We start from the raw sequence: 21,324 nt of genomic DNA on the forward strand, positions 1-21,324 counted from the left end.
GTTGATTGAATATTTAATGAAATAATTGTAGTAGATTTATTTGGTCCAACTGACTTTTGGAATATCAAAGTGTTCAGTTAAACTGTCCAGGTGTCTGTTGAATTCTTCAACACGTTGTTTGTGAGTTTTTGATGCTTTTTGTTTTATTCTTTCAGTTTGCTATAAAAAAAAATTATTAAACATTAATTATTAAACGTTAAAATAAATTAATAAATTATCTAAAATTAAATCGATTATTTAATTTACCATTTTTTCTTGCATTTTTAAAAATGAAAGTTCAGCTTTTGTTCTTTTTATTTCAACTGGTGTGGTATGTTCTTCTTCAACAATTTTTGATACTTCTACAAGTTTTTTCTTTTCTTTTTCCTTACGTTTTTTTCTGTAAATTAAATATTATAAATATTATGCATAAAAAATAACCAACAATGGCTTTGATAAGGTGTGTTTGTAATTACTTACTTTTTGCTGCCAGTATCACAATTTTTTAATTTCAATGCACCTCTTGCTACTTGAGCATAAGGATTGTCCTCGTTTGATGACATTGTCAGTCTAGAATTTTCAACAAAATTAAATTAAATTAACAAAAAAATTTTAACAACAATAATCCAAACAAAAGCACGAGGTTAGATTTGTTGATAATTTCTTTTTATACACAATAAAGTTAAAGACAATTATCTAAACTTTCTTGCAATTTTAATAAACAATCACCTACCAATTAAATATTTAATTAAATAGTCAGCAGAATTTAATTCAAACGTTTTAATGGCGGTAAATGACAAAATGTCATGGGCGGAATGCGATAGATGAACGCGAACTATATGGTATATTAGCACAGGTATAATGATATCGGTAAAAGCTGCTATTTAATTGTTAAAAATAAAGCTAAAATAATCATCTTTTGTACAGCATCAATTATGGGCAAATGGAGCATGAATCAAGTTTTGAAAAAAAAAGCAAAAATAATAAATAAATTTGGCATTTATACCAATAAAAATATAAAGAAAAAAAAAGAGCTAATAATGTTAATACCAACATAACCTTGCTCGATATTTATGTTGTTGTTGAATAATTATATATATAGATAATTATTATTACATATAATATTATTATGTATATTATTATTATATTCTCATGACCTCTGTAGTAAAAATTAGAGGTCAAATTTGAAAGATTATACTGGTGAACTTTTCTCGTCTTGATCAATTTATACCAAGATATTAAGGTAAAGTAATATTATCATTATTTATTTTTTTTTTTTTGTCATTCAAATGTTGAACTTTGATACTATAATTAGAGTGATTTTATCACAAATTTTATTTACCAATGAAAATAAAATAATACAAGATCATCAGACATCAATTTATATTTTTTTTTTTCTTTTTATATTTGCACAACGATTAAGTATCAAAAATCATTTGTGTACGATACTTGTTGATATTATAGCATGTAAAAGTTAATTTTTTTATTTCAAAATAAATTATAATATAAAAATATTAATTAAATTTTATTAATGAATATTTATAATTTAATGGAGCTAATAAAATTAATTGTTACAAGTATTCGTGTATTTTTTAAAAATTTACAAAAAAAAATTTATCTCAAATTATTTGGGTCAAGTAATGTAAGTTTATACTGGTTTATACTAAAATAAATATATGTAATTTTATAATCATGTAATATATATTTGTAACATTAGATCATCTTTTGTGTGGTATATAAATTTTTGTAATTGAAAACAAAATTAAATAATAAGTTTAAGATAGTGTTACTGACATGCTTGCCCTCTGGAACGTGATATGATTGTATGAGCTTCATATATATATTTAACTTGAGTCTATGTATAAATTATATCAACTCCAGTTTTGGGATATTTTAGCTCATTATAATTTTGTTAACGGTTACAGTGTGTTGTCTGAGCAACAAGATAATTAATTTTGAATAATTTAATTGTGTTGTAGACAGCAGAGATTAAAAATATGACAAATAAAGAAAATCAAGTGAGAGTACTCACTTTAAATCAAGGAGAACATCAAGATGGTATACTCTACAGAGTTAAAAAAAGTAATAAAATAATAATATTAATTTATATAATTTATTTTATGTTATTGTCAATATATTTGTAATAATTTATATTATTTTAATTAAATGCAGACTGGCAAATTGAGTTTCGTGTTGGTCCATCATTGCTGGGAAAACATTTGCAATTATTTACAAATCATCCAATTCAATCTGATAAAATATTTGATAGAAACACGTATTACGAGTTAAAATGGAACAGTGATGAATCAGCATTATTGCAAATAAATAATTCAGGATCATTTCATTATTACATCAAAGATCCAAGTGATAATAAACCATTAGCATCTGGCTATATTTTGGTTGAACCAGAATTACAATTAAAAAATACAAATGAAATATTACCTCTTGATTGTATTCAATGTCAAACAGTACTGTCAAAAAATTTGGGTCCATTCTCAACATGGGAAGAAAAATTATTGGTATCAAAAAATTCTGGCTACAATATGATACACTTTACACCAATTCAAGAACTTGGTGGTTCACAATCAGCATACAGTCTTTGTGATCAATTAAAATTAAATTCATCTTTTAATAATGATAATGATTCATCAACGACCTTCAATGACATTGAAAATTTAACACAAAAAATGCGTAATGAATGGAATGTATTATCAATTTGTGATATTGTACTTAATCATACTGCTAATGAAAGTCCATTTCTTGTATCACATCCAGAATGTACATATAATTGTGCAAATAGTCCGCATTTACGACCAGCATATCTTCTTGATGCTGTTCTATTTGAATTGACAATACAAGTTGCTGCTGGTGATTGGGAACATAAAGGTATTCCAACAGTTGTTGATACTGAAGAACATTTAAATTCAATACGTCATGCACTTCATACATATTTTTTACCACTTGTTAAAATTCATCAACTCTATAATTTAAGTGTTGATGAAGTTGTTGCTGATTTTTTAAATTTAGCACGTACAAAAATACCACAAGATACACAATCATCAAATGGTATTAAAACAATTAAAATTATTCAAGATAAAGAATACAGAAGATTAAAAGCAAGTATTGATATGGAACTTGCATTGAGTATTTATAATATATATAGAGTTGATTGTTTTGATGAAGAAACACGTCTTAAACGTTGTGCTGAAGAATTTCGTTGTAAAATTGAAGAACTAAGTAATGAAATTAATAATGAAATTAATAATCATTTAAATGCAGCTGTTGAAAATACAATTGCTGGTATACGTTATTTTAGAGTACAACATGATGGACCAAAAATTAAAGAAATAAGCGTGAGAAATCCACTTGTTCCAAGATATTTTACTGATTATGGTACATCACTTAGAACTCTTGTTGAACGTGAATCAGATATGTATATTGAGACAAATGGTTGTTATTTAATGGCTCACAATGGTTGGGTTATGAATAGTGATCCATTAAAAAATTTTGCTGATCAAGATTCAACAGTTTATATAAGACGTGAATTAATTGCTTGGGGTGATAGTGTTAAATTAAATTATGGTAATAAACCAGATGATTGTCCATTTTTATGGAAACATATGTCATCATATGTTGAACAAACAGCACGTATTTTTGATGGTATACGTTTGGATAATTGTCATTCAACACCAATACCAGTTGCTGAATATATGCTTGATGTTGCACGTCGTGTACGTCCAGATCTTTATGTTGTTGCTGAATTATTTACAAATTCTGATCAAAAAGATAATTTATTTGTTAATAGATTGGGAATAACATCATTAATACGTGAAGCAATGTCTGCTTGGGATAGTCATGAAGAAGGAAGATTAATATATCGTTATGGTGGTGAGCCAGTTGGTGCATTTTATCAATCAAATTATCGTCCACTTGTACCAAGTATTGCTCATGCATTATTTATGGATCAAACTCATGATAATCAAAGTCCAATTGAAAAACGTAGTATATTTGATCTTTTACCATCATCTGCACTTGTTTCTATGGCATGTTGTGCATCTGGTAGTAATCGTGGCTATGATGAACTTGTTCCACATCATATTCATGTTGTTGATGAAAAACGTCAATATACTGCATGGACCGAGAATGACAATGATATTTTAAATAATCAAAAATATGTCAATAATAAAACAGGAATAATATCAGCAAAACGTATATTAAATAATCTTCATTATACACTTGGTAAAGAAAAATATTCACAAGTTTTTGTTGATCAAATTGATACGGATATTGTTGCTGTAACACGTCATTCACCAGATACACATGAGAGTGTAATACTTGTTGCTTTTACAGCATTTAATCATCCTGATTCAAATGCCAATGATTTAAGAAGAAATGTTAAGCCATTAAGAGTTGAAGGAGTTGTTGAAGAAATTATATTTGAAGCTTCATTGTCATACAAAGATACTCAAGGTAATATTAATAATTCACCATTTCATTATCCAGATAAACATGAAAAAAATCAAGATTATATAAATGGACTTGGTAATAATTATATTGTTAATATTAAAGAACATATACAAATACCAGATTCTTCAATACTTGAAAAAGTTGATTCTGGTGATATGAAAATAACACAATTAAATTTTGTAAATCTTCAACCAAGCTCGGTATTTGCAATTCGTGTATCAGTACATGGTAATATTAAACCATCACTTGATAAACTTCATAATACAATTTTATCAATAAATAAAAATAGTGAAAAAAATGAAATACAAACAGAATTTCAACAAATATTATCACAAATTGATTTGTCAGATATGAATAAAGTATTGTATAGGTGTGATGAAGAAGAACGTGATGAAACAGCGAATAAATTTGGTGTATATAATATTCCTGGTTATGGACCACTTGTTTATGCTGGATTACAGGGTGTCATTTCATTATTGGCTGATATACGTCCAAACAATGATCTTGGTCATCCTCTTTGTGATAATTTACGTAATGGAAATTGGTTAATTGATTATACTTGGCAACGTTTAAAATATTACAAAGGTACTTATGCACTTGGTGCTTGGTTGGAACAAGCATGTGAACCATTTAAATCAATTCCAAGATATTTGGTACCAAGTTATTATGATGTTTTTATTGTAAATATTTACATGAATCTATTGGATCATTGTTACTTAAAAATGTCAAGTTTTGTTCAAAATAGTTCAACATTTGTCAAACTAATGTCACTAGTTTCAGTTCAAGTTGGTGGAATTGTTAAATCAGCTCAACTTCCAGATTTATCACCATTTTTAGCTGATCCAAAGCCAAAAATAATTAAAAATATTAAAAAAAATAATGATGATATTGAAGAAGAACAAGATGAACAAGCTTGTCTTACCCTATCAGCTGGTTTACCACATTTTGTTGTTGGTTACATGAGAAATTGGGGAAGAGATACATTTATAGCAATACGAGGTATGTTATTGTTAACTGGTCGTCATGATGAAGCAAGATATATTATTCTTGGTTTTGCTGGTACATTGAGACATGGTTTAATACCAAATTTACTTGACAAAGGAACAAATGCAAGATTTAATTGTCGTGATGCTGTTTGGTGGTGGCTCAATGCAATTCAAGCATACGTACAAGAAGTTCCAGATGGCATTAAAATAATGTCTGATAAAGTTTCAAGATTATATCCAACTGATGATTCACCAGCTCTTTCAGCTGGTCAAGTTGATCAACCTTTGTATGATGTTATACAAGAAGCATTAACTGTACATTTTCAAGGTTTATGTTTTCTTGAAAGAAATGCAGGAAAACAAATTGATGAACACATGATTAATCGTGGTTTTAATAATCAAATTGGTGTTAATCCAGATACTGGATTTGTATTTGGTGGTAATGAGGCAAATTGTGGTACATGGATGGATAAAATGGGATCATCTGAAAAAGCTGGTAATAAAGGAAAACCAGCAACACCACGTGATGGTTCAGCTGTTGAAATTGTTGGTTTAAGTAAAGCTGCTATAACATTTATTGCTGAATTATATAAACAAAATTTATTTCCATATGGTAGTGTACAAAGAAATAATCGTGATGGTAGTACAGTAACATGGAGTTACAAACAATGGGCTGATAAAATACAAGATAATTTTGAAAAATATTTTTATGTTGAATTGGAAGAAGGTATTGAGGGAGAAGTTGATACTGAATTTATTCATCGACGTGGAATATATAAAGATTGTCATGGAGCAACTCAACAATGGTCAAATTATCAATTAAGACCAAATTTTCCAATTGCAATGGTTGTAGCACCAGAACTTTTTAATCCTCAGCATGCTTGGAATGCATTAAACAAAGCAGAAGAAATTTTACTTGGTCCACTTGGTATGAAAACACTTGATCCAGCTGATTGGGCATACGATGGTAATTATGATAATTCAAATGATTCTTGTGATCAAAAATTAGCACATGGATGGAATTATCATCAGGGTCCTGAATGGATTTGGCCAATTGGTTATTTTCTTCGTGCGCGTCTTTATTTTGCTTCTCTAGTTGGTGGTAATAAACAGCTACGAAAAACAATTGAATCAACAGAAGCAATATTATCAAAACATTTGATTGAAGCATCAACAAATCACTGGCGTGGTCTTCCAGAATTAACAAATAAAGATGGTAAATATTGTCATGATAGTTGTCGTACACAAGCATGGAGTTCATCAACAATTATTGAGGTACTTCATCAACTTGAAATACTTAAAAGTGATCTACCAAATATTAATAATATTAATATTGTCAATTGATATAACTGTGCGTGTGTTGAACATTGTTATTTAGATATTTTTAAACACTCAAAACTAGATAATAGCAGTTTAGTTAATGAAAATACGAATCTCACAATAGAATCATCACCAAATTTTAATAAAACACACGCAGTTTATAATACTCTTGGAGGTGTGATTAATAGTAATTGTAATAATATGATTATTCATGCAAGTAGTAGCACAAGTTTAACAGCACTTATTGATAAATATAATATTTATAATAATGATCATATCTATGAAGAAATTAAGGAAAAAAAAGACGAAAAAATTTGTATTAAATGCAATATGATTGTGGATGATAAACCATCAGTTGTATACAGTGATCGATTAATTTATAAAAAAAAATATCTAAATACACAAGATGTATTTTTGGGACAAATTGGAAATGATTTACAACAAATGTTTTTTCGTTTTAACAATAACGAGCATGATGTTGATTATATGCCAGCTATATTTTATAATAAAACAAATAAAACTGGAATACTCGAATCTACAAATAAAAATCGTTATGATAATAATGATTTAACAAAAAATTTAATATCAGGTATTGAAATTCTTGATGATAATGTTAAGAATATATTTTTAAATACCGAATTATATCATCGAACTGAAATGAATTATCATTTTCGAATGTCAAACATTTTCATTAACGAACCAATGATTTTTCAAGAAACTCAGAATAAATTTTCATTTTATTATAACAAAAATAATAATAATGAATTACGATTATCATCATCAATGAGAAAACAATATCATCGTTCAAGTCTTTTACTTCTTGAGCCACTTTTAATGATATCAAGCAGCTTTTCCAAACAAGAAAATAAAATAAATCGTAATCGTGTAACGACAAATAACAATAATATAACTCTTGCACATATTATTATCGTATATACACTTTCATTTTTTCTTTTACTTATTTTCACAATTTACACATTACATGATTAACTAATAATTTCAATGAATATTAATTAATACTGTTATTTCTATTTGATTTGTTTAAACATTTTATTTAATATTTTCAAATTTATAATTATATTTTGTTTAACATAAAATTCTCTTTATTGACTTTGTTAAATTTTATAATAATATCATGATAAACAAAAATAATAAAAATGATTGTATTTTTGTACTAACAAAAAAATTTATTAACCATTTAAAATTGTCTCATATATTGTGACAATTTATTTACCTTTCAGGTATAATAAAATAAATATTTTTATCAAAAAAAAAACAAAAAACAAAAGAAAAAATAGAACGAGACATTGATTTTCATAATTTTTTTTTTTGTTAATAATTGATCTAAATGATTTTATCTCTAGCATGTTATAAGTTAGAACAAAAAATATTCTGGAATGTACAAAACATGCATGAAAAAAAAAAAAAAAAAATCTCATCTGTTGAAATAAATTATACACTGTTAAACTAAATCTCAAGCTTATTATTTCTATTATTATTATTATTAATATATATTTACTCTATATAACAATCGACTAACGTACTAAATGTATATTTATATATTTAAAAACACAATATTTATAGAGTGACTATTTATATATTATTTACGTGAAACAATTGTGATTTATTGACTATATAAAAATGAGATCAATTTGTGATGTTTGAGTGAATTTAAGAACATTTCTGCATATATTATTTAATGATAATGTATAAAAACAAAATTATACATCATCAAATATTCTACGTGGTGGAGCATTAATACTATGACTTGTATTTATTGACAATTCATCATTATTTAAAGCATGATAATCACTTGATTGATATTCATCATGATCATAATTATTAGCATTTGCAGAATTATAACTTGTTCCAACATAATAATCATTTGATTCAAAATCACGTAATAAACCAGCTCTTGGTGATTCAGTAGAAGAATCTAGTCTTTTCATTGATCGTCCAGTTTCATTTTGATTCGTTCGATATCTTGATCCAGTTAAGCTTGAATTTGTAAATCTTTCTTGAAATTCTCGTCTTCGATTTATATAATCTTCAGCTCTTTGTCGTTTTCTTCGTTCTATTTTTATTGTTAAAATAAAATAAAAATAATTAAAATTGTTTAAAAGTATTAATAATATAAATAATAATTTTATTATTACCTCGAAGTATAAGTTCTCGTCCTTCATCAACAAGATCAATGGTAAGTTCATCATCACCAAGAAATTGTTGAAATCCAAGTATTGATAATAATCTACTACCAAGACTAAAATACGTTGCCAAACAAAATGCCAATATAGCCATTGGAAAATAAATATTAAAACCATTTGATATAATTGACATAACATCCATATGTCCCATAATTTGTGTATAATGAGTTTCTAAAATTGATGATTTAATAATATGTGAATCCATATGTATTAAACCAAGAAAATTAAGACACATTGGTGGTGTCAAACGGCACAACATCATACCACTAAATATCAAACTATATTCATTTGTTTGATGATTTGGTGCAAGATAATAAATATTTAATAAACGTATTTTTAATACAGTTGAATATGCACAATAACAAAGATATGCAATAATAATTGTTGATAATATTTCAATAATAAAATAATTATATTTATCAGCAGCCATATTAAAAAATATTGCAAATAATGACAATACTGGTTTTTTATTAAAAAATGTAACTTCAGACCATACAACAGCACCAGATAAAAAACCAGCAATAATTGCTATTATTTTTTGTACATAATTTTTAATTAAACATTTCCAATACCATTCAATTTTTTCATTATATAATAAACGTTTATAAAATGAACGTTGTTTTGTAAATGATGATTTAAATTTTTTATCACGATTTAATTGATTATTTGATATATCTTCAAGATCAAATATATCATCAACTAATAATGACCATTGTGTTTCTGTTCTTTGAAATGTTTGTAATGCAATTATTGTATTTCTATGTAATCTTATTAATGATTTTTGTGTTATTGGTGTATCAATATTTGTATCATCATGTAATTGTCTTCTATTCATACGATCTTTTAGTTCAACTGGTACTTTTTGAAATATTGTTTCTAAATTATTATAAAATGGATGATTAATATCAATTGTTATTGATGCTGATTTTAATGATTCAAGTATATCATCAACTTTTTCTTCAGCTTCACATTTATCTAAACTTAATTTTGATGCTTTAAAATAATTATATTGTAATTTATATGATAATTTACTATTATTCCAAAGACTACGTGGTACTTCAACAAGTGCATAACCAAGTAATAATACTAATAAAAATAAACCCCATGTATTTGATGCTGATGATGCTATAACTTTTATTTTTTGACTATCAAAATTAACATCTGGTTTAATAGCAATATATATTAATAATATACCACATATTAATAAATAACTACCATAATATATTGCATTATCAATTAATGCTGATTTTAATTTTCCACGTACAGTAAAATCACCAGCTTTAATATATGATTGCATTAATGGTAGAATTAACCATGTTAAACATTGTGATGTCCAATAAACAATTTTCCATAAATCAGGAAATACACTATCAGCAACACTTGACCATGGTTTTTGGCATTTTGATATAGTCACTGTTGTATTTGACAATGTATTTATTGTATTTAATGAAATATTTTTTTCTATACATTGTCGATAAACAGTTGATGATACATCAAGTGGTAAAATAAATATTATTAAAAATGAAAAATACCAAGCAATTAATACTGATATTGTTACAACAATATGATTTCTCATTAAATTACCATATCTGTAAAGAAGTATTGCTGCTAGGCAAAATGCCAAAACAATATCAGTGACAAGTGGTCTAAGACTCATATTGATTATTTTTTTTTTTTCTTTTTCAAGTTATTGTCTTTTTTTTTTTTTTTTTCTATAAAATTTAGTTTACTTGTTCAACATCACGATTAGCTTTTATTTTATCATTAGCATCTTTTTGCATTTTTTCTAATTTTTCTAATGACACTGATTTTAATGGCAATAATTTTGGCTTACAAAGTAAATACTCAAGTGTTTCACTTTTATACAGCAATCCTTTTTGAGGTAAAACAATGTCAATTGGAGAATCAGCTGGTGTGTCTTGAGATTCTGACATTTTATGGCATAAGGACCTTTAACACAATATGAATTATTACATAATCAAAATTTTATATCAAATGATAATAATATTACAAATAATAATAATTACTTACAAAAAAGAGTTATGTTTTGATTGATGATATCAAAATTTGTTGATTTATTGTGTTATTTACAAATTAGACATTTTTTTTTTCACTTTTGATTTATAAAAACACTGTTTTTTACTTTGACAAATATCAAGTTGTTTTTCAATAAGGACTTTACAACGTCATTAACGTCATAACCAGTCATAACACTTATAATTTACATCTGGACACTTTTTTTATTTTGATTATGATGATGTGAATACGATGAAGACACAGATTTTTATAATGGTGTTATTAAAAAAAAAGCTAGTGATGAGAAAGATAATTTTATTTTAGCAAATAATTTGTAAATTAATTGTTCTATGAGTAATTAAAACACTTGATAAAAAATTTTAAAGAAAAAAAAAACCTGATGATATTGACATATGTATTGTCATAGCACTTTGATGGAAAATTTTAAATTTTTCTATTGGTTGAAATTTTTTTTTTTTGAAAAAATGGCGTACAATAAAAAACAAAGCGGTAAAATTTAAATCTATAAATTTTTAACAACAAACTTTAATGATAATTATTATTAATTAAATTAATACTAAAAAAACAGCAGATGATATATTATTTAAAACTTTGACTATTGATATTTAAATAGATAAAAAATTTATTTTTCCAAATTTTTCCGAAAATTTGTTCAATGGAAATAAACCTTTAATAATAAAAAATAGCTGCCATATTATTTATTTATTATTATACAATACAGTGGCATACAGTGTACATACACAGTGGTATGTACACACACAGCTGAACACAGCGTAAATACACAGCTTTACAATTTACATACCAAGAACAAGTACAACTAACAACCAGGAAGACCTCACCAGTCACCACCTCAGACTGTTGTATTTAGATTTTAGCTGGCACAAGCTGGCATATAATCAACATTGTAGTTTGTTATTGTTCAAACCAAAGTTTTTAAAAATAAATAATTACCAATTTTACAAAAAAAAAATACACATCTTGTTTATTAAGATATATTTTTTTTGATAAATAAATAAATCATTGTATACCACTGATGGTTTATCATCATTATCATCAACAATCATATTGCATTTATTAACACCAAGGTATATCAATTGTTTAATTATTTTTAATACCTTGCTACAGATGTTTTTAAATGTTTTCTTGTTTTTTTTTTTTTCTGTAGAATTGTGAAAATGCTTCATCGTTCATACAGTCTGTTCCCAAGAATATCTGGTAAACTAAATTGTCATTATGTAGATCAAGTGTATATGCTACAAATATCACTGGTTCGAAGACATGCTAGTCTTTGTATAACACCAAAATCAAGCAATAGTTTTTACAAATTACATTCAATAAAAAATGTAAGATATAAATATTTGACAACAAATTGTACATGTATTGGAACAAAAAGATTATCATCAGATGATTGTAAAAATAAAAATAATACAAATGATACACAAAGTAATTTACAACAAAAAAATATTGAACTTGAAAATGATAAATTAGGTAAACTTAAACAGCGAATTTTAAATTTTGAAACAATTGGATCAAATGAATCAGAAAAAACTGTTGATAAAAAATTGGATACTGTAGAGAATAAAAAATATGATAGTACAGATGAGGTTATTGAAAAAATACCAATTGTTAAAAAAGGTAATTTATATTATTTTGTATTTAAAAATAATTTTTATATTTAATTTTTTTGTATTTACAGTTAAAAGATTACGTGTTGATCATTCAGCTGCATCACTTGAAAGAAATTTTATAACACCAGTACGTGCAATGTCAGATTTCATGTTAAAACCAGCAGATATTGAGTCTCTTCCAAAGACAAAACGGCGATCACCATATGAGGATAAGCCACCAATAACTGTCTTCTGGAGAAAAGACGTAGAAGCCAAGTAAGATGAAAAAATTGCTTTTCTTTTTTTTTTTTAGAACAATTGGCTGTTGGATAATTATTTAAGATTAAAGCCTATTTACTTTACAGAGCACTCGAGGTTTGGGGCTCACGAGAAGCACTACTTAAAGAGCTACTGAGAAAAGAATTGGAACATAAAACTTATCAACAAAGTATGTAAAATATATTATTATTTATTATTAATTAAAAAAAAATTTATTCAATCATTAATTTTATTATAAATACAGATGTATTTACTGTAAAAAGAAGACTTCGTGATTGGCGACGAGAAATGGGAAATACTGAAAGTGTCAATCAAAATGAAGGTTTATTTGGAAGATCTGGAAAAGTTGTGTTGACAGCAATTGTAATGTAATATAAAAATTAATAAATAACTAAATATATACTATATAATAATAATAGCTATAAATGATAAATAAAATTTTCTAATTTAAAATAATTTTATTTACAGTAATGCAAGTAATTTTTTATTGAAACTTGTTGCTTGGTTTCTGACTGGATCTCACAGTATGTTTTCAGAGTGTGTACACTCTGCTGCTGATACATTTAATCAAATGATATTGGCATATGGAATACACAAATCAGTACAGGTATAAAAATTTTCTAAATTAATTAAATTATTTATGAAAAAAAAAATGAAAATAATTTGAATTATTTTTGTTTATTTAGAATCCAAATCCTGATCATCCATATGGTTATACCAACATGAAATATGTATCATCATTAATATCAGGAGTAGGAATATTTTGTGTTGGTACTGGATTATCATGTTATCATGGTATACATGGTATATTGTATCCAGGTCCAGTTGAATCATTTTACTGGGCATATTTAATTCTTGGTTGGTCATTTGTATCTGAGGGTGTGACACTTATTGTTGCTTATAATTCAATAAGAAAAGCTGCTGAAGAAAAGGGAACATCCTTTAAAGATTATCTATTTTCTGGCCAAGATCCATCTGTAAATGTTGTTTTTATGGAAGATTTAGCTGCTGTTACTGGAGTAACAGTTGCAGCTTCATGTATGGGCTTAACATCATATCTTGGTAATCCCTTATTTGATGCAGCTGGATCATTACTAGTCGGTGGACTTCTTGGAGCTGTTGCATCACTTATTATTTACACAAATGTTGCAGCACTTACTGGACGTAGTATTCCACAAAAAAATTTGGATAAAATAAATGCTGAACTTGAGTCTGATATTATGGTTAGTATTTATTTAATAAAATCAGCATCTTTAGCAAATTACTACTACTACTAATATATTGATTTTAATTTGTTTTTCAAGGTTCGTGCAATTTATGATGTTAAAGGTATTGATATGGGAAATAGTCTTGTTAGATATAAAGCTGAAATTGATTTTGATGGACGTGAACTAACAAGAGCTTATTTAGATAAACATGATTTAAATTCAATGCTTGAAGAAGTCAAGAAAATGAAAAATATTGATGAACTTGAACCATTTCTATTGAAACATGGTGAAAATATTGTTGACATGATGGGAGGTGAAATTGATAGAATTGAATTAAAACTAAAGGTAATATTTATAAAGCTCCATTCGTTTACTTTTTTAATCAAAATTTTTCAATAATATAGTAATAATGAATTTTATTTTTGCAGAAAAATCATCCAGAAATACGTCACTGTGATTTAGAAGTCCTATAAAAAATTACTTTGTAAATATTTAAATATAATAATAATATTTAAATATATATAACTTTTGTAAATATTTAAATATAATAATAATAATAATAATATTTAAAATAATTTATGTTATGAATTTTTATATATAAAAAAAAAAAAAAAAAAAAAAGAAAAGCACAGTTTTAATTCAAAAATGTTTCATGATACATAACTAAATTACTATCTCAAAGAATTAAAAATTAATAATGTTTCAATATGATTATTTTTGATGATTATTAAACAAGGTCCACAAAAATTAATTAAAAATAAAAAAAAAATGTTTGTCAACAAAAATATTTGCATGATTGTCATTTATTAAAACTAAATTTTTCTAAAAATTCAAATAATTACAAATAAATAATTCTAAATAGTAAAAAAAAAACATTCATACCTATGTAATCACATTATAATATAATACAATTTGACTCATAAACTTTTATAATTATGTTTTTCATATTCAAAAATTTTTTTTTTCATTTTTCTATATTTAAAAATTTAAAAATAGTTTTTCATTTTTCATCATGATGTTTTATCATATAAAATTGCACAGTGTTTTTGAAAAACACTATTTATCATCATCATACTTTATTGATCTTCATTATTGTCGTTTTTTTTTTTTTTCATTATTTTCTAAAATTATTATAAGTCATTCTTTTTGTACAGAGAAAAAAAAATAATATACCTATATATCAAAATGTATTTTCAATGAAATTAAACTAGTCACACGAGTTGTTTGATTAAAAAAAATTATAATTTAAGTTTAGTTATTATGTAATATATTATACTTTGATGGAGTTGAACTGAACATAATATTTCCTTGCCATTCAGATAATTTAATTTCTTTATTTTTAACATCATCAATTAATTTATCATTCCAGTAAAATGGTTTTTTAATTGGTGTTAAACACTGATTTTCAGTCAAATTATTAATACTATTTGTTTGATAACCAGTGTCTTGAGATTGAAATGCACTACTTTGTTCTGGACATTCTCCTACAAGAGTATTATTACTATCACCTTTATTTTTCAACTCAGCTATATTATTAAATGAATCAACACCAATATTTAATCTTCCAATAAAATTTGTACGTCTTAATGTAGATTTTTTTAATGGTGTTGTATCATTTAAAAAAGATACCATTTCAACAGTATCATGATCATTAAAATCATCACGTTTTTCAATATTTTCAACAACAACAACTGGTTGATGGTTTTCATTAGAATGTTTATCATCCATCGATTGATCAACACTCATATTAGACGTAAAATTTAATCTAGATCTATTACGTAATCTAATATTTTGATATGACAAGTTATTTGATGTGTTGCTTGATATTGGTGACACATCTAGTGGTGACATATTTCCATAATTAACATTTGGACTGCCATAATTTCTTGTCATATGATTTATATTTTGACAATGTGGTGTACCATTAAATTGACTTTGAGCTGGACTAAGTGTTGATTTTATTGGTGATATTATTAATGATTCTTCTATACTGTCTTCAAATGAATCATCATGATTGAAAAATAATTTTCTTCTTAATGAACTATTATTACTAGTATTTGCATCATTATTATCAATATTTTGATCTTGATTAAATGTAAAATATGGCTTTAATGCATCTTCAACTGATTTTGGAAGTTCTAGAGGTAGTGATAATTCTGTTTGTGACCAGCCTATGATATAAATTATAAAAATTAAATTATTAATTAATTGTAAAAAACAAAAAACAAAAAACGAAATACAAGTACTTACAAGTTCTAGTTTTTTTTGGTGAATCTTTGTTTGAGTGCTGATCTTCTTCTTCAACTGATTCTGTTGGTGATAATTCTACCAATGGTTTCATGGGTTCTTTTTTTAAACTCCAAGGACTTGGATGTATTTGACTCTCACTAAAAAATTTATCAATTGCTTTTTGTACATGTGTTTCAGCTTCAGGATCAGAACAATGAGTATTTTGAATTGAAAATTCATCAATTTTAGCTGGACTCATCATTGCCAATTCATCAATTGTCCATGAAAATTCTTGTGAATCTGGTGATACTGATGATACTTTGGAAAATATTGATGGACTAAGAACTGACATATGTAAACGATTTGTTAGATCAGCATCAAATGGATTTCTTGCAATGAATTTTGTCAATCCACATGGTGGAGTTAAGTGATTTGGAAATACAGATAATCCTCCAATACTATTTTGATATGCTCTATGTTTTTGTTTATTTCCATCTTGTTTACGAGGAGTTCTCAGTACAAGAGATGTTTTTGGCGATTGTACTTCAGAAGTTGGAGAGTTTATAATTGGATTTGACGTAACATAGTCCATTATTATTTAATACAAAATATTAATTATGTTTTTTAAATATATTTTTAGAGTCTATGAATATTTTAGGCAACACTTTATGTCATGCCAATATTTTTTGTTCAAGAACTTTATCAATCATCTCTCACAATTATACCTACACCAAAAAAAATTGATAATTTTCAATGATTTATCTTTTTAAATTAAGTCTCTATAATTATTTATAATTAATTATTTTTAATAACAGACAAATTGTAGTATTATCTGTACTGTTGTTATTAAATGTTTGTTGTTACAACCAGATGTTAACTGACTCAACCTGGTTCTATTTTTTTTTTTCATGTACCATAATTCTTCTGATAGAAACATTAGCTTCGAAACACTTGAAAGATGATATACAAATCGCTTTTCATTATTTATTTTATGATAGGAAGCAATATGAATAATATAAAAAGACTATTTAATTGATAATAATCCAAAATAAAGCAAATTTTATGTGATGTGAAAGCCAAGCTGAGTGAAGCTGAGTCCAAACAGTCGTGTAAAAGTGAAGTTTGGCTATCCTCACGGTTGAATCATTTTTTTTTTTACTAATTATTATTATTTTTTATCTAAAAAAAAATAGACAAATAAATGAAGAACTATAGTTAATTAATTAAATAATTCCAACTTTTATTTTTGTTATTTTGTTTACTTTTATTACCGGGGTATTATGTCGGTGTAAATTTACTTTAAAATTTAAATGTTTATTTTTATTTAGTCGTGGCAGCAGCAATGCTCTTTTTTTATATCAAAAAAAAAAAAAAAATAGAAAAAGATTAAAAGAGTAATTATTCTACAGCTGATAATAAAATAAAATTTTGAAAAATGTCAGAAGAAAATAAATCTGATCAAGCTAATAATTTAGAGTTAGATGATCTCCTCGACAGTAAGTCAAAAATGTAATTAAAAAATAATTTTAATTATTATAAATAAAATTTATATTTTAACTTTTTTTTACTTGCTATAAATAATTTTTCCTGCTATGAATCATAATTTAATTACCTCAGGTTAAAGTTCATACATAAGTTTATATAATTACAATATGAAATTTTCTTACTATTTATTTTCTATTATTAACATAATGTTTTGCTCTTTTTCGAAATTTATGTTGTCTCAGTTTATTTATTATTATGTAACACATGTATTATGTCTAATTTTTTTGTTTTGATTAAACTTTATCAGGTGCCTTGGAAGATTTTGATAAATTACCAAAAACAATTTCAAAGACAGAAAAATCTAAAAATGATTCAACTAAAAAAGAAGGTGATGAAGCTGGAGAAGCTTGGACCGATGAAACTTGGTCACAAGATTTTCTCAAAGACACTGCTGATAAATTAGAAAAAAATCTTCAAAATTTGATGAAAAATGGTAAATATTTATTAGATTCAATTATTATGAGATTTTAATTTTTATATTGATTCAATAGGTGGAGGTGAGGATGATGCTTTGCAAAAAATGGCCCAGACTGTTGCAAATTCAATAACTGGTGGTGGTAGTGGTAGTGGATCTGAAAATGATAGTGATACTAATGATTTTCAAGCAGCAATTGCTCGAGCATTAAAAGGCATATCAGCTACAAATGAAAATCTTCAGGTTTTATTCTATTTAATTTAATTGTTATTTTATGTTATTTTACAGAAAGAACACATGAAAATATTAATGTTTTTTATCTCTTAGAATGCAGGACCTGAAATGACAGAAGCTGATTTAGCAGCAATGTTTGGACAAGCATCAATTGATGAAGGACCAGATGGACTTTTTCCATTTATGCAAGGTATGATGCAATCTTTGTTTTCTAAAGAGGTATTGTATCCTTCATTGAAAGAATTGAGTGACAAATATCCAGCTTGGTTAGAAGAGAAAAAAAGTACTTTATCACCTGAAGACTTGGCAAGGTATACCAAGCAGTTAGATCTCATACAAAAGGTAATAATAATTGATAAAATAAAATGATCAAATGTAATTTTAAATTTAATAATTTTGTTGTATAAAAGGTCTGCCTAGAATTGGAAAAAGAAAAAGAAGATGATACTGAGGATATAAAGAAAAAACGTTTTGATGTGATACTTGCATTGATGCAAGACATGCAAAGTTGTGGACAACCACCTGAAGATCTTGTTGGTGATCAAGTAATATCACCATTTGATGGTGAAGGTGCACCAGCAATGCCAGCTTTACCTCCTGGTCTTGATCAACAAAACTGTAGCATCATGTGATCATTGATCAACATATGCATTATTTAAATATATTGTTTAAAATGTTTATAATCAAATTTTACATATATATCATTAGAAACATATTTTTAACAAATTTTTTCAACAGTCGAAATTTATTTCAAATAAATCATTAAATTTTTGTGTTTAAATAATATAAAAACCACATGTTATTGATAAGCCTTTTTATCAAGGCAACGAATTTTATTTATCAACAAAGAAGAAAAAAAGAATTTTGTTTTCAAATTTTACAATACTTTTTGTTTTTTTTTTTTTTTTAATATACTTGCTATGAATGTTTGTAGAATAATAGCTTTTTGATAGTTAAATTAGTAATTTAAGATGATGGTGACAAAGCAGCAACACCTGGTAAAACTTTACCCTCCAACAATTCCAAACTGGCACCACCTCCAGTACTGACATGGCTAACTTTGTCTTCAGTCTTCCATTTAGCTGCACAAGTTGCTGTATCACCACCACCGATAATTGTGATTGCTCCACGAGTTGTTGCTTCAACAACATTGTCCATTAAACTTTTTGTTCCTTTGCTGAAGTTGTCAAATTCAAATACTCCAGCTGGTCCATTCCAAACAACTACCTTAGCTCTTTTCAAAGGTTCTAAAAACAATAATGCAATTAAATTAAAATTATTTAGCTCTAAAAAAAAAAAAAAAACATTCAGTATCTTTTTAAAATAAAAAAAAAATTACCAGCAAAAAGTGCAATTGATTTTGGTCCAACATCAAGACCCATCCAACCATCTGGAATTCCAGTTTCAACATCAGCAGCACCAACTGTTGCATTCTCAGCAAATTTATCAGCAGTTATAAAATCAACTGGTAAATGAATTTGAACATTATTTTTTTTGGCTTTCTCCATGAGTTCATTGACAATTTTAGCACCTTCTTCATCATACAATGAGCCTCCAATCTATTTTAATAAAAAAATAAACCACAAAATAAAAATAATATTGAAGTAAATATAATACCCAATAATAATAATTAATTACCTTCATGTTTTTGGTAACTTTGAGGAAAGTATAAGCCATACCACCTCCAATAATCATCTCATTAACTTTATCTAATAAATTATTAATTAATTGAATTTTATCAGCAACCTTGGCACCACCAAGAATAGCAAGGAATGGTTTTTCTGGATTATCCAATGCTTTGGCAAAATATTGAAGTTCTTTTTTTAAAAGAAAACCACTGGCTCTGATATCAAAACCATCACCCATCATTGAACTATGTGCACGATGTGCAGTACCAAATGCATCATTAATATATACATCACCTAATTTTCTTAATGATGCACGGAATTCAGTAACTTTATCTTTATCAGCTTTAATTTTTTCTCCATTTGAACCAACACCTTTGCCTTCTTCTTCAACATGGAATCGTAAATTTTCCAATAAAATAATGCTACCTGGTGTAGGATCAGCACATGCAGCTTCAACAGCAGAACCAACACAATCATCCAAAAATGTTATGTCTTTTCCAAGAAGTGTTTTTAATTCATCAGCAACTGGTTTCATTGTATATTTTAAATTTTTACTGCCATCAGGACGACCCAAATGTGACATAAGAACAATTGATTTTGCTTGCTTTTCCAGTGCGTACTTGACAGTGTCAAGGGCAGCAACAATTCTTTGATTATTTGTGATTTTTCCATCTTTTAATGGAACATTGAAATCAACTCTACAAGATACAATAAATTTAATTAATTTTTTGACAAAACATATTAATGAATTTTAATTTAATAAATACCTTATCAAGACTCGTTTACCGGCGAGGTCAATCTTGTCAATACTAAGTTTGTTTAATGCCATGGTTTTTATTGAAAATTTATCAAACAAAATGAATTTATTGTGACAAAAGTATTGATCAGTTTTAGTGATCAATAAGTGTAATCTTCGATGATGAAGATTAAAAACAGTATTAACACAATGAACTTGACTTAGCGTTAATTTTGAGATTAATTTTGTCAAACTATCAATGTCAAAAGAAGGGCATTTAAGGTTGTGCTTTTGTATAAAATTGATTACGCGCATCAAAATTATTTTTCGCGAAAAGGTTTCATTGCACATTGAGCAATGTCATGCGCTTAGAAAAAACTTTTTGTCAGCTAAATAAACATATGCTGCCATCTATTTAACAATATATTAATTTAATAATAATAATAAACA

The 21,324-nt window shown here is 26.2% G+C and overlaps 7 protein-coding genes across 10 annotated transcripts; 3 read left to right on the forward strand and 4 right to left on the reverse strand.

The window, feature by feature from the left end:
- Positions 1–36: 36 nt before the first annotated feature.
- On the reverse strand, positions 37–1,121 carry LOC122848717 (protein FAM32A-like). Of its 2 annotated transcripts, none has more exons than XM_044146976.1 (4): positions 1,030–1,121; positions 460–549; positions 247–379; positions 37–159 (listed from the first exon to the last, which is right to left on the reverse strand). In XM_044146976.1, exons 2-4 carry the CDS (start codon positions 540–542, stop codon positions 37–39), a joined length of 339 nt encoding a protein of 112 aa, XP_044002911.1. In that variant the 5' UTR covers positions 543–549; positions 1,030–1,121. The 2 variants fall into 2 exon arrangements, with proteins under 2 accessions (XP_044002911.1, XP_044002910.1); XM_044146975.1 differs by lacking the exon at positions 1,030–1,121 and adding an exon at positions 713–774.
- Positions 1,116–8,174, forward strand: LOC122848710 (glycogen debranching enzyme). Of its 2 annotated transcripts, none has more exons than XM_044146968.1 (3): positions 1,116–1,222; positions 1,959–2,061; positions 2,152–8,174. In XM_044146968.1, the coding sequence occupies exons 2-3, from the start codon at positions 1,977–1,979 to the stop codon at positions 6,774–6,776; spliced, it is 4,710 nt and encodes a 1,569-aa protein (XP_044002903.1). In that variant the 5' UTR covers positions 1,116–1,222; positions 1,959–1,976; the 3' UTR covers positions 6,777–8,174. The 2 variants fall into 2 exon arrangements, with proteins under 2 accessions (XP_044002903.1, XP_044002902.1); XM_044146967.1 differs by lacking the exon at positions 1,116–1,222 and adding an exon at positions 1,271–1,621.
- On the reverse strand, positions 7,773–11,405 carry LOC122848713 (LMBR1 domain-containing protein 2 homolog). The gene is made up of 3 exons (XM_044146970.1): positions 10,988–11,405; positions 8,909–10,906; positions 7,773–8,826 (listed from the first exon to the last, which is right to left on the reverse strand). The coding sequence occupies exons 2-3, from the start codon at positions 10,611–10,613 to the stop codon at positions 8,474–8,476; spliced, it is 2,058 nt and encodes a 685-aa protein (XP_044002905.1). The 5' UTR covers positions 10,614–10,906; positions 10,988–11,405; the 3' UTR covers positions 7,773–8,473.
- Positions 11,406–11,714: 309 nt separating this feature from the next.
- Positions 11,715–14,872, forward strand: LOC122848718 (zinc transporter 9). Its single transcript, XM_044146978.1, has 9 exons — positions 11,715–12,078; positions 12,159–12,628; positions 12,690–12,876; positions 12,966–13,048; positions 13,124–13,247; positions 13,348–13,486; positions 13,566–14,102; positions 14,184–14,432; positions 14,516–14,872. Exons 2-9 carry the CDS (start codon positions 12,169–12,171, stop codon positions 14,558–14,560), a joined length of 1,824 nt encoding a protein of 607 aa, XP_044002913.1. The 5' UTR covers positions 11,715–12,078; positions 12,159–12,168; the 3' UTR covers positions 14,561–14,872.
- On the reverse strand, positions 14,859–17,561 carry LOC122848720 (protein aurora borealis). Its single transcript, XM_044146980.1, has 2 exons — positions 16,338–17,561; positions 14,859–16,258 (listed from the first exon to the last, which is right to left on the reverse strand). Exons 1-2 carry the CDS (start codon positions 16,906–16,908, stop codon positions 15,339–15,341), a joined length of 1,491 nt encoding a protein of 496 aa, XP_044002915.1. The 5' UTR covers positions 16,909–17,561; the 3' UTR covers positions 14,859–15,338.
- Positions 17,562–17,669: 108 nt separating this feature from the next.
- On the forward strand, positions 17,670–19,142 carry LOC122848722 (peroxisomal biogenesis factor 19). Of its 2 annotated transcripts, none has more exons than XM_044146981.1 (5): positions 17,670–17,812; positions 18,109–18,294; positions 18,353–18,519; positions 18,604–18,852; positions 18,921–19,142. In XM_044146981.1, exons 1-5 carry the CDS (start codon positions 17,752–17,754, stop codon positions 19,140–19,142), a joined length of 885 nt encoding a protein of 294 aa, XP_044002916.1. In that variant the 5' UTR covers positions 17,670–17,751. The 2 variants fall into 2 exon arrangements, with proteins under 2 accessions (XP_044002916.1, XP_044002917.1); XM_044146982.1 differs by having other exon boundaries at positions 17,686–17,825.
- LOC122848719 (phosphoglycerate kinase) lies at positions 18,016–21,240 on the reverse strand. The gene is made up of 4 exons (XM_044146979.1): positions 20,906–21,240; positions 20,149–20,836; positions 19,850–20,069; positions 18,016–19,757 (listed from the first exon to the last, which is right to left on the reverse strand). Exons 1-4 carry the CDS (start codon positions 21,223–21,225, stop codon positions 19,477–19,479), a joined length of 1,509 nt encoding a protein of 502 aa, XP_044002914.1. The 5' UTR covers positions 21,226–21,240; the 3' UTR covers positions 18,016–19,476.
- Positions 21,241–21,324: the final 84 nt, after the last annotated feature.

Source organism: Aphidius gifuensis, linkage group LG2 (assembly GCF_014905175.1).
Source record: "Aphidius gifuensis isolate YNYX2018 linkage group LG2, ASM1490517v1, whole genome shotgun sequence".
Taxonomy (NCBI): Eukaryota; Metazoa; Arthropoda; class Insecta; order Hymenoptera; family Braconidae; genus Aphidius; species Aphidius gifuensis.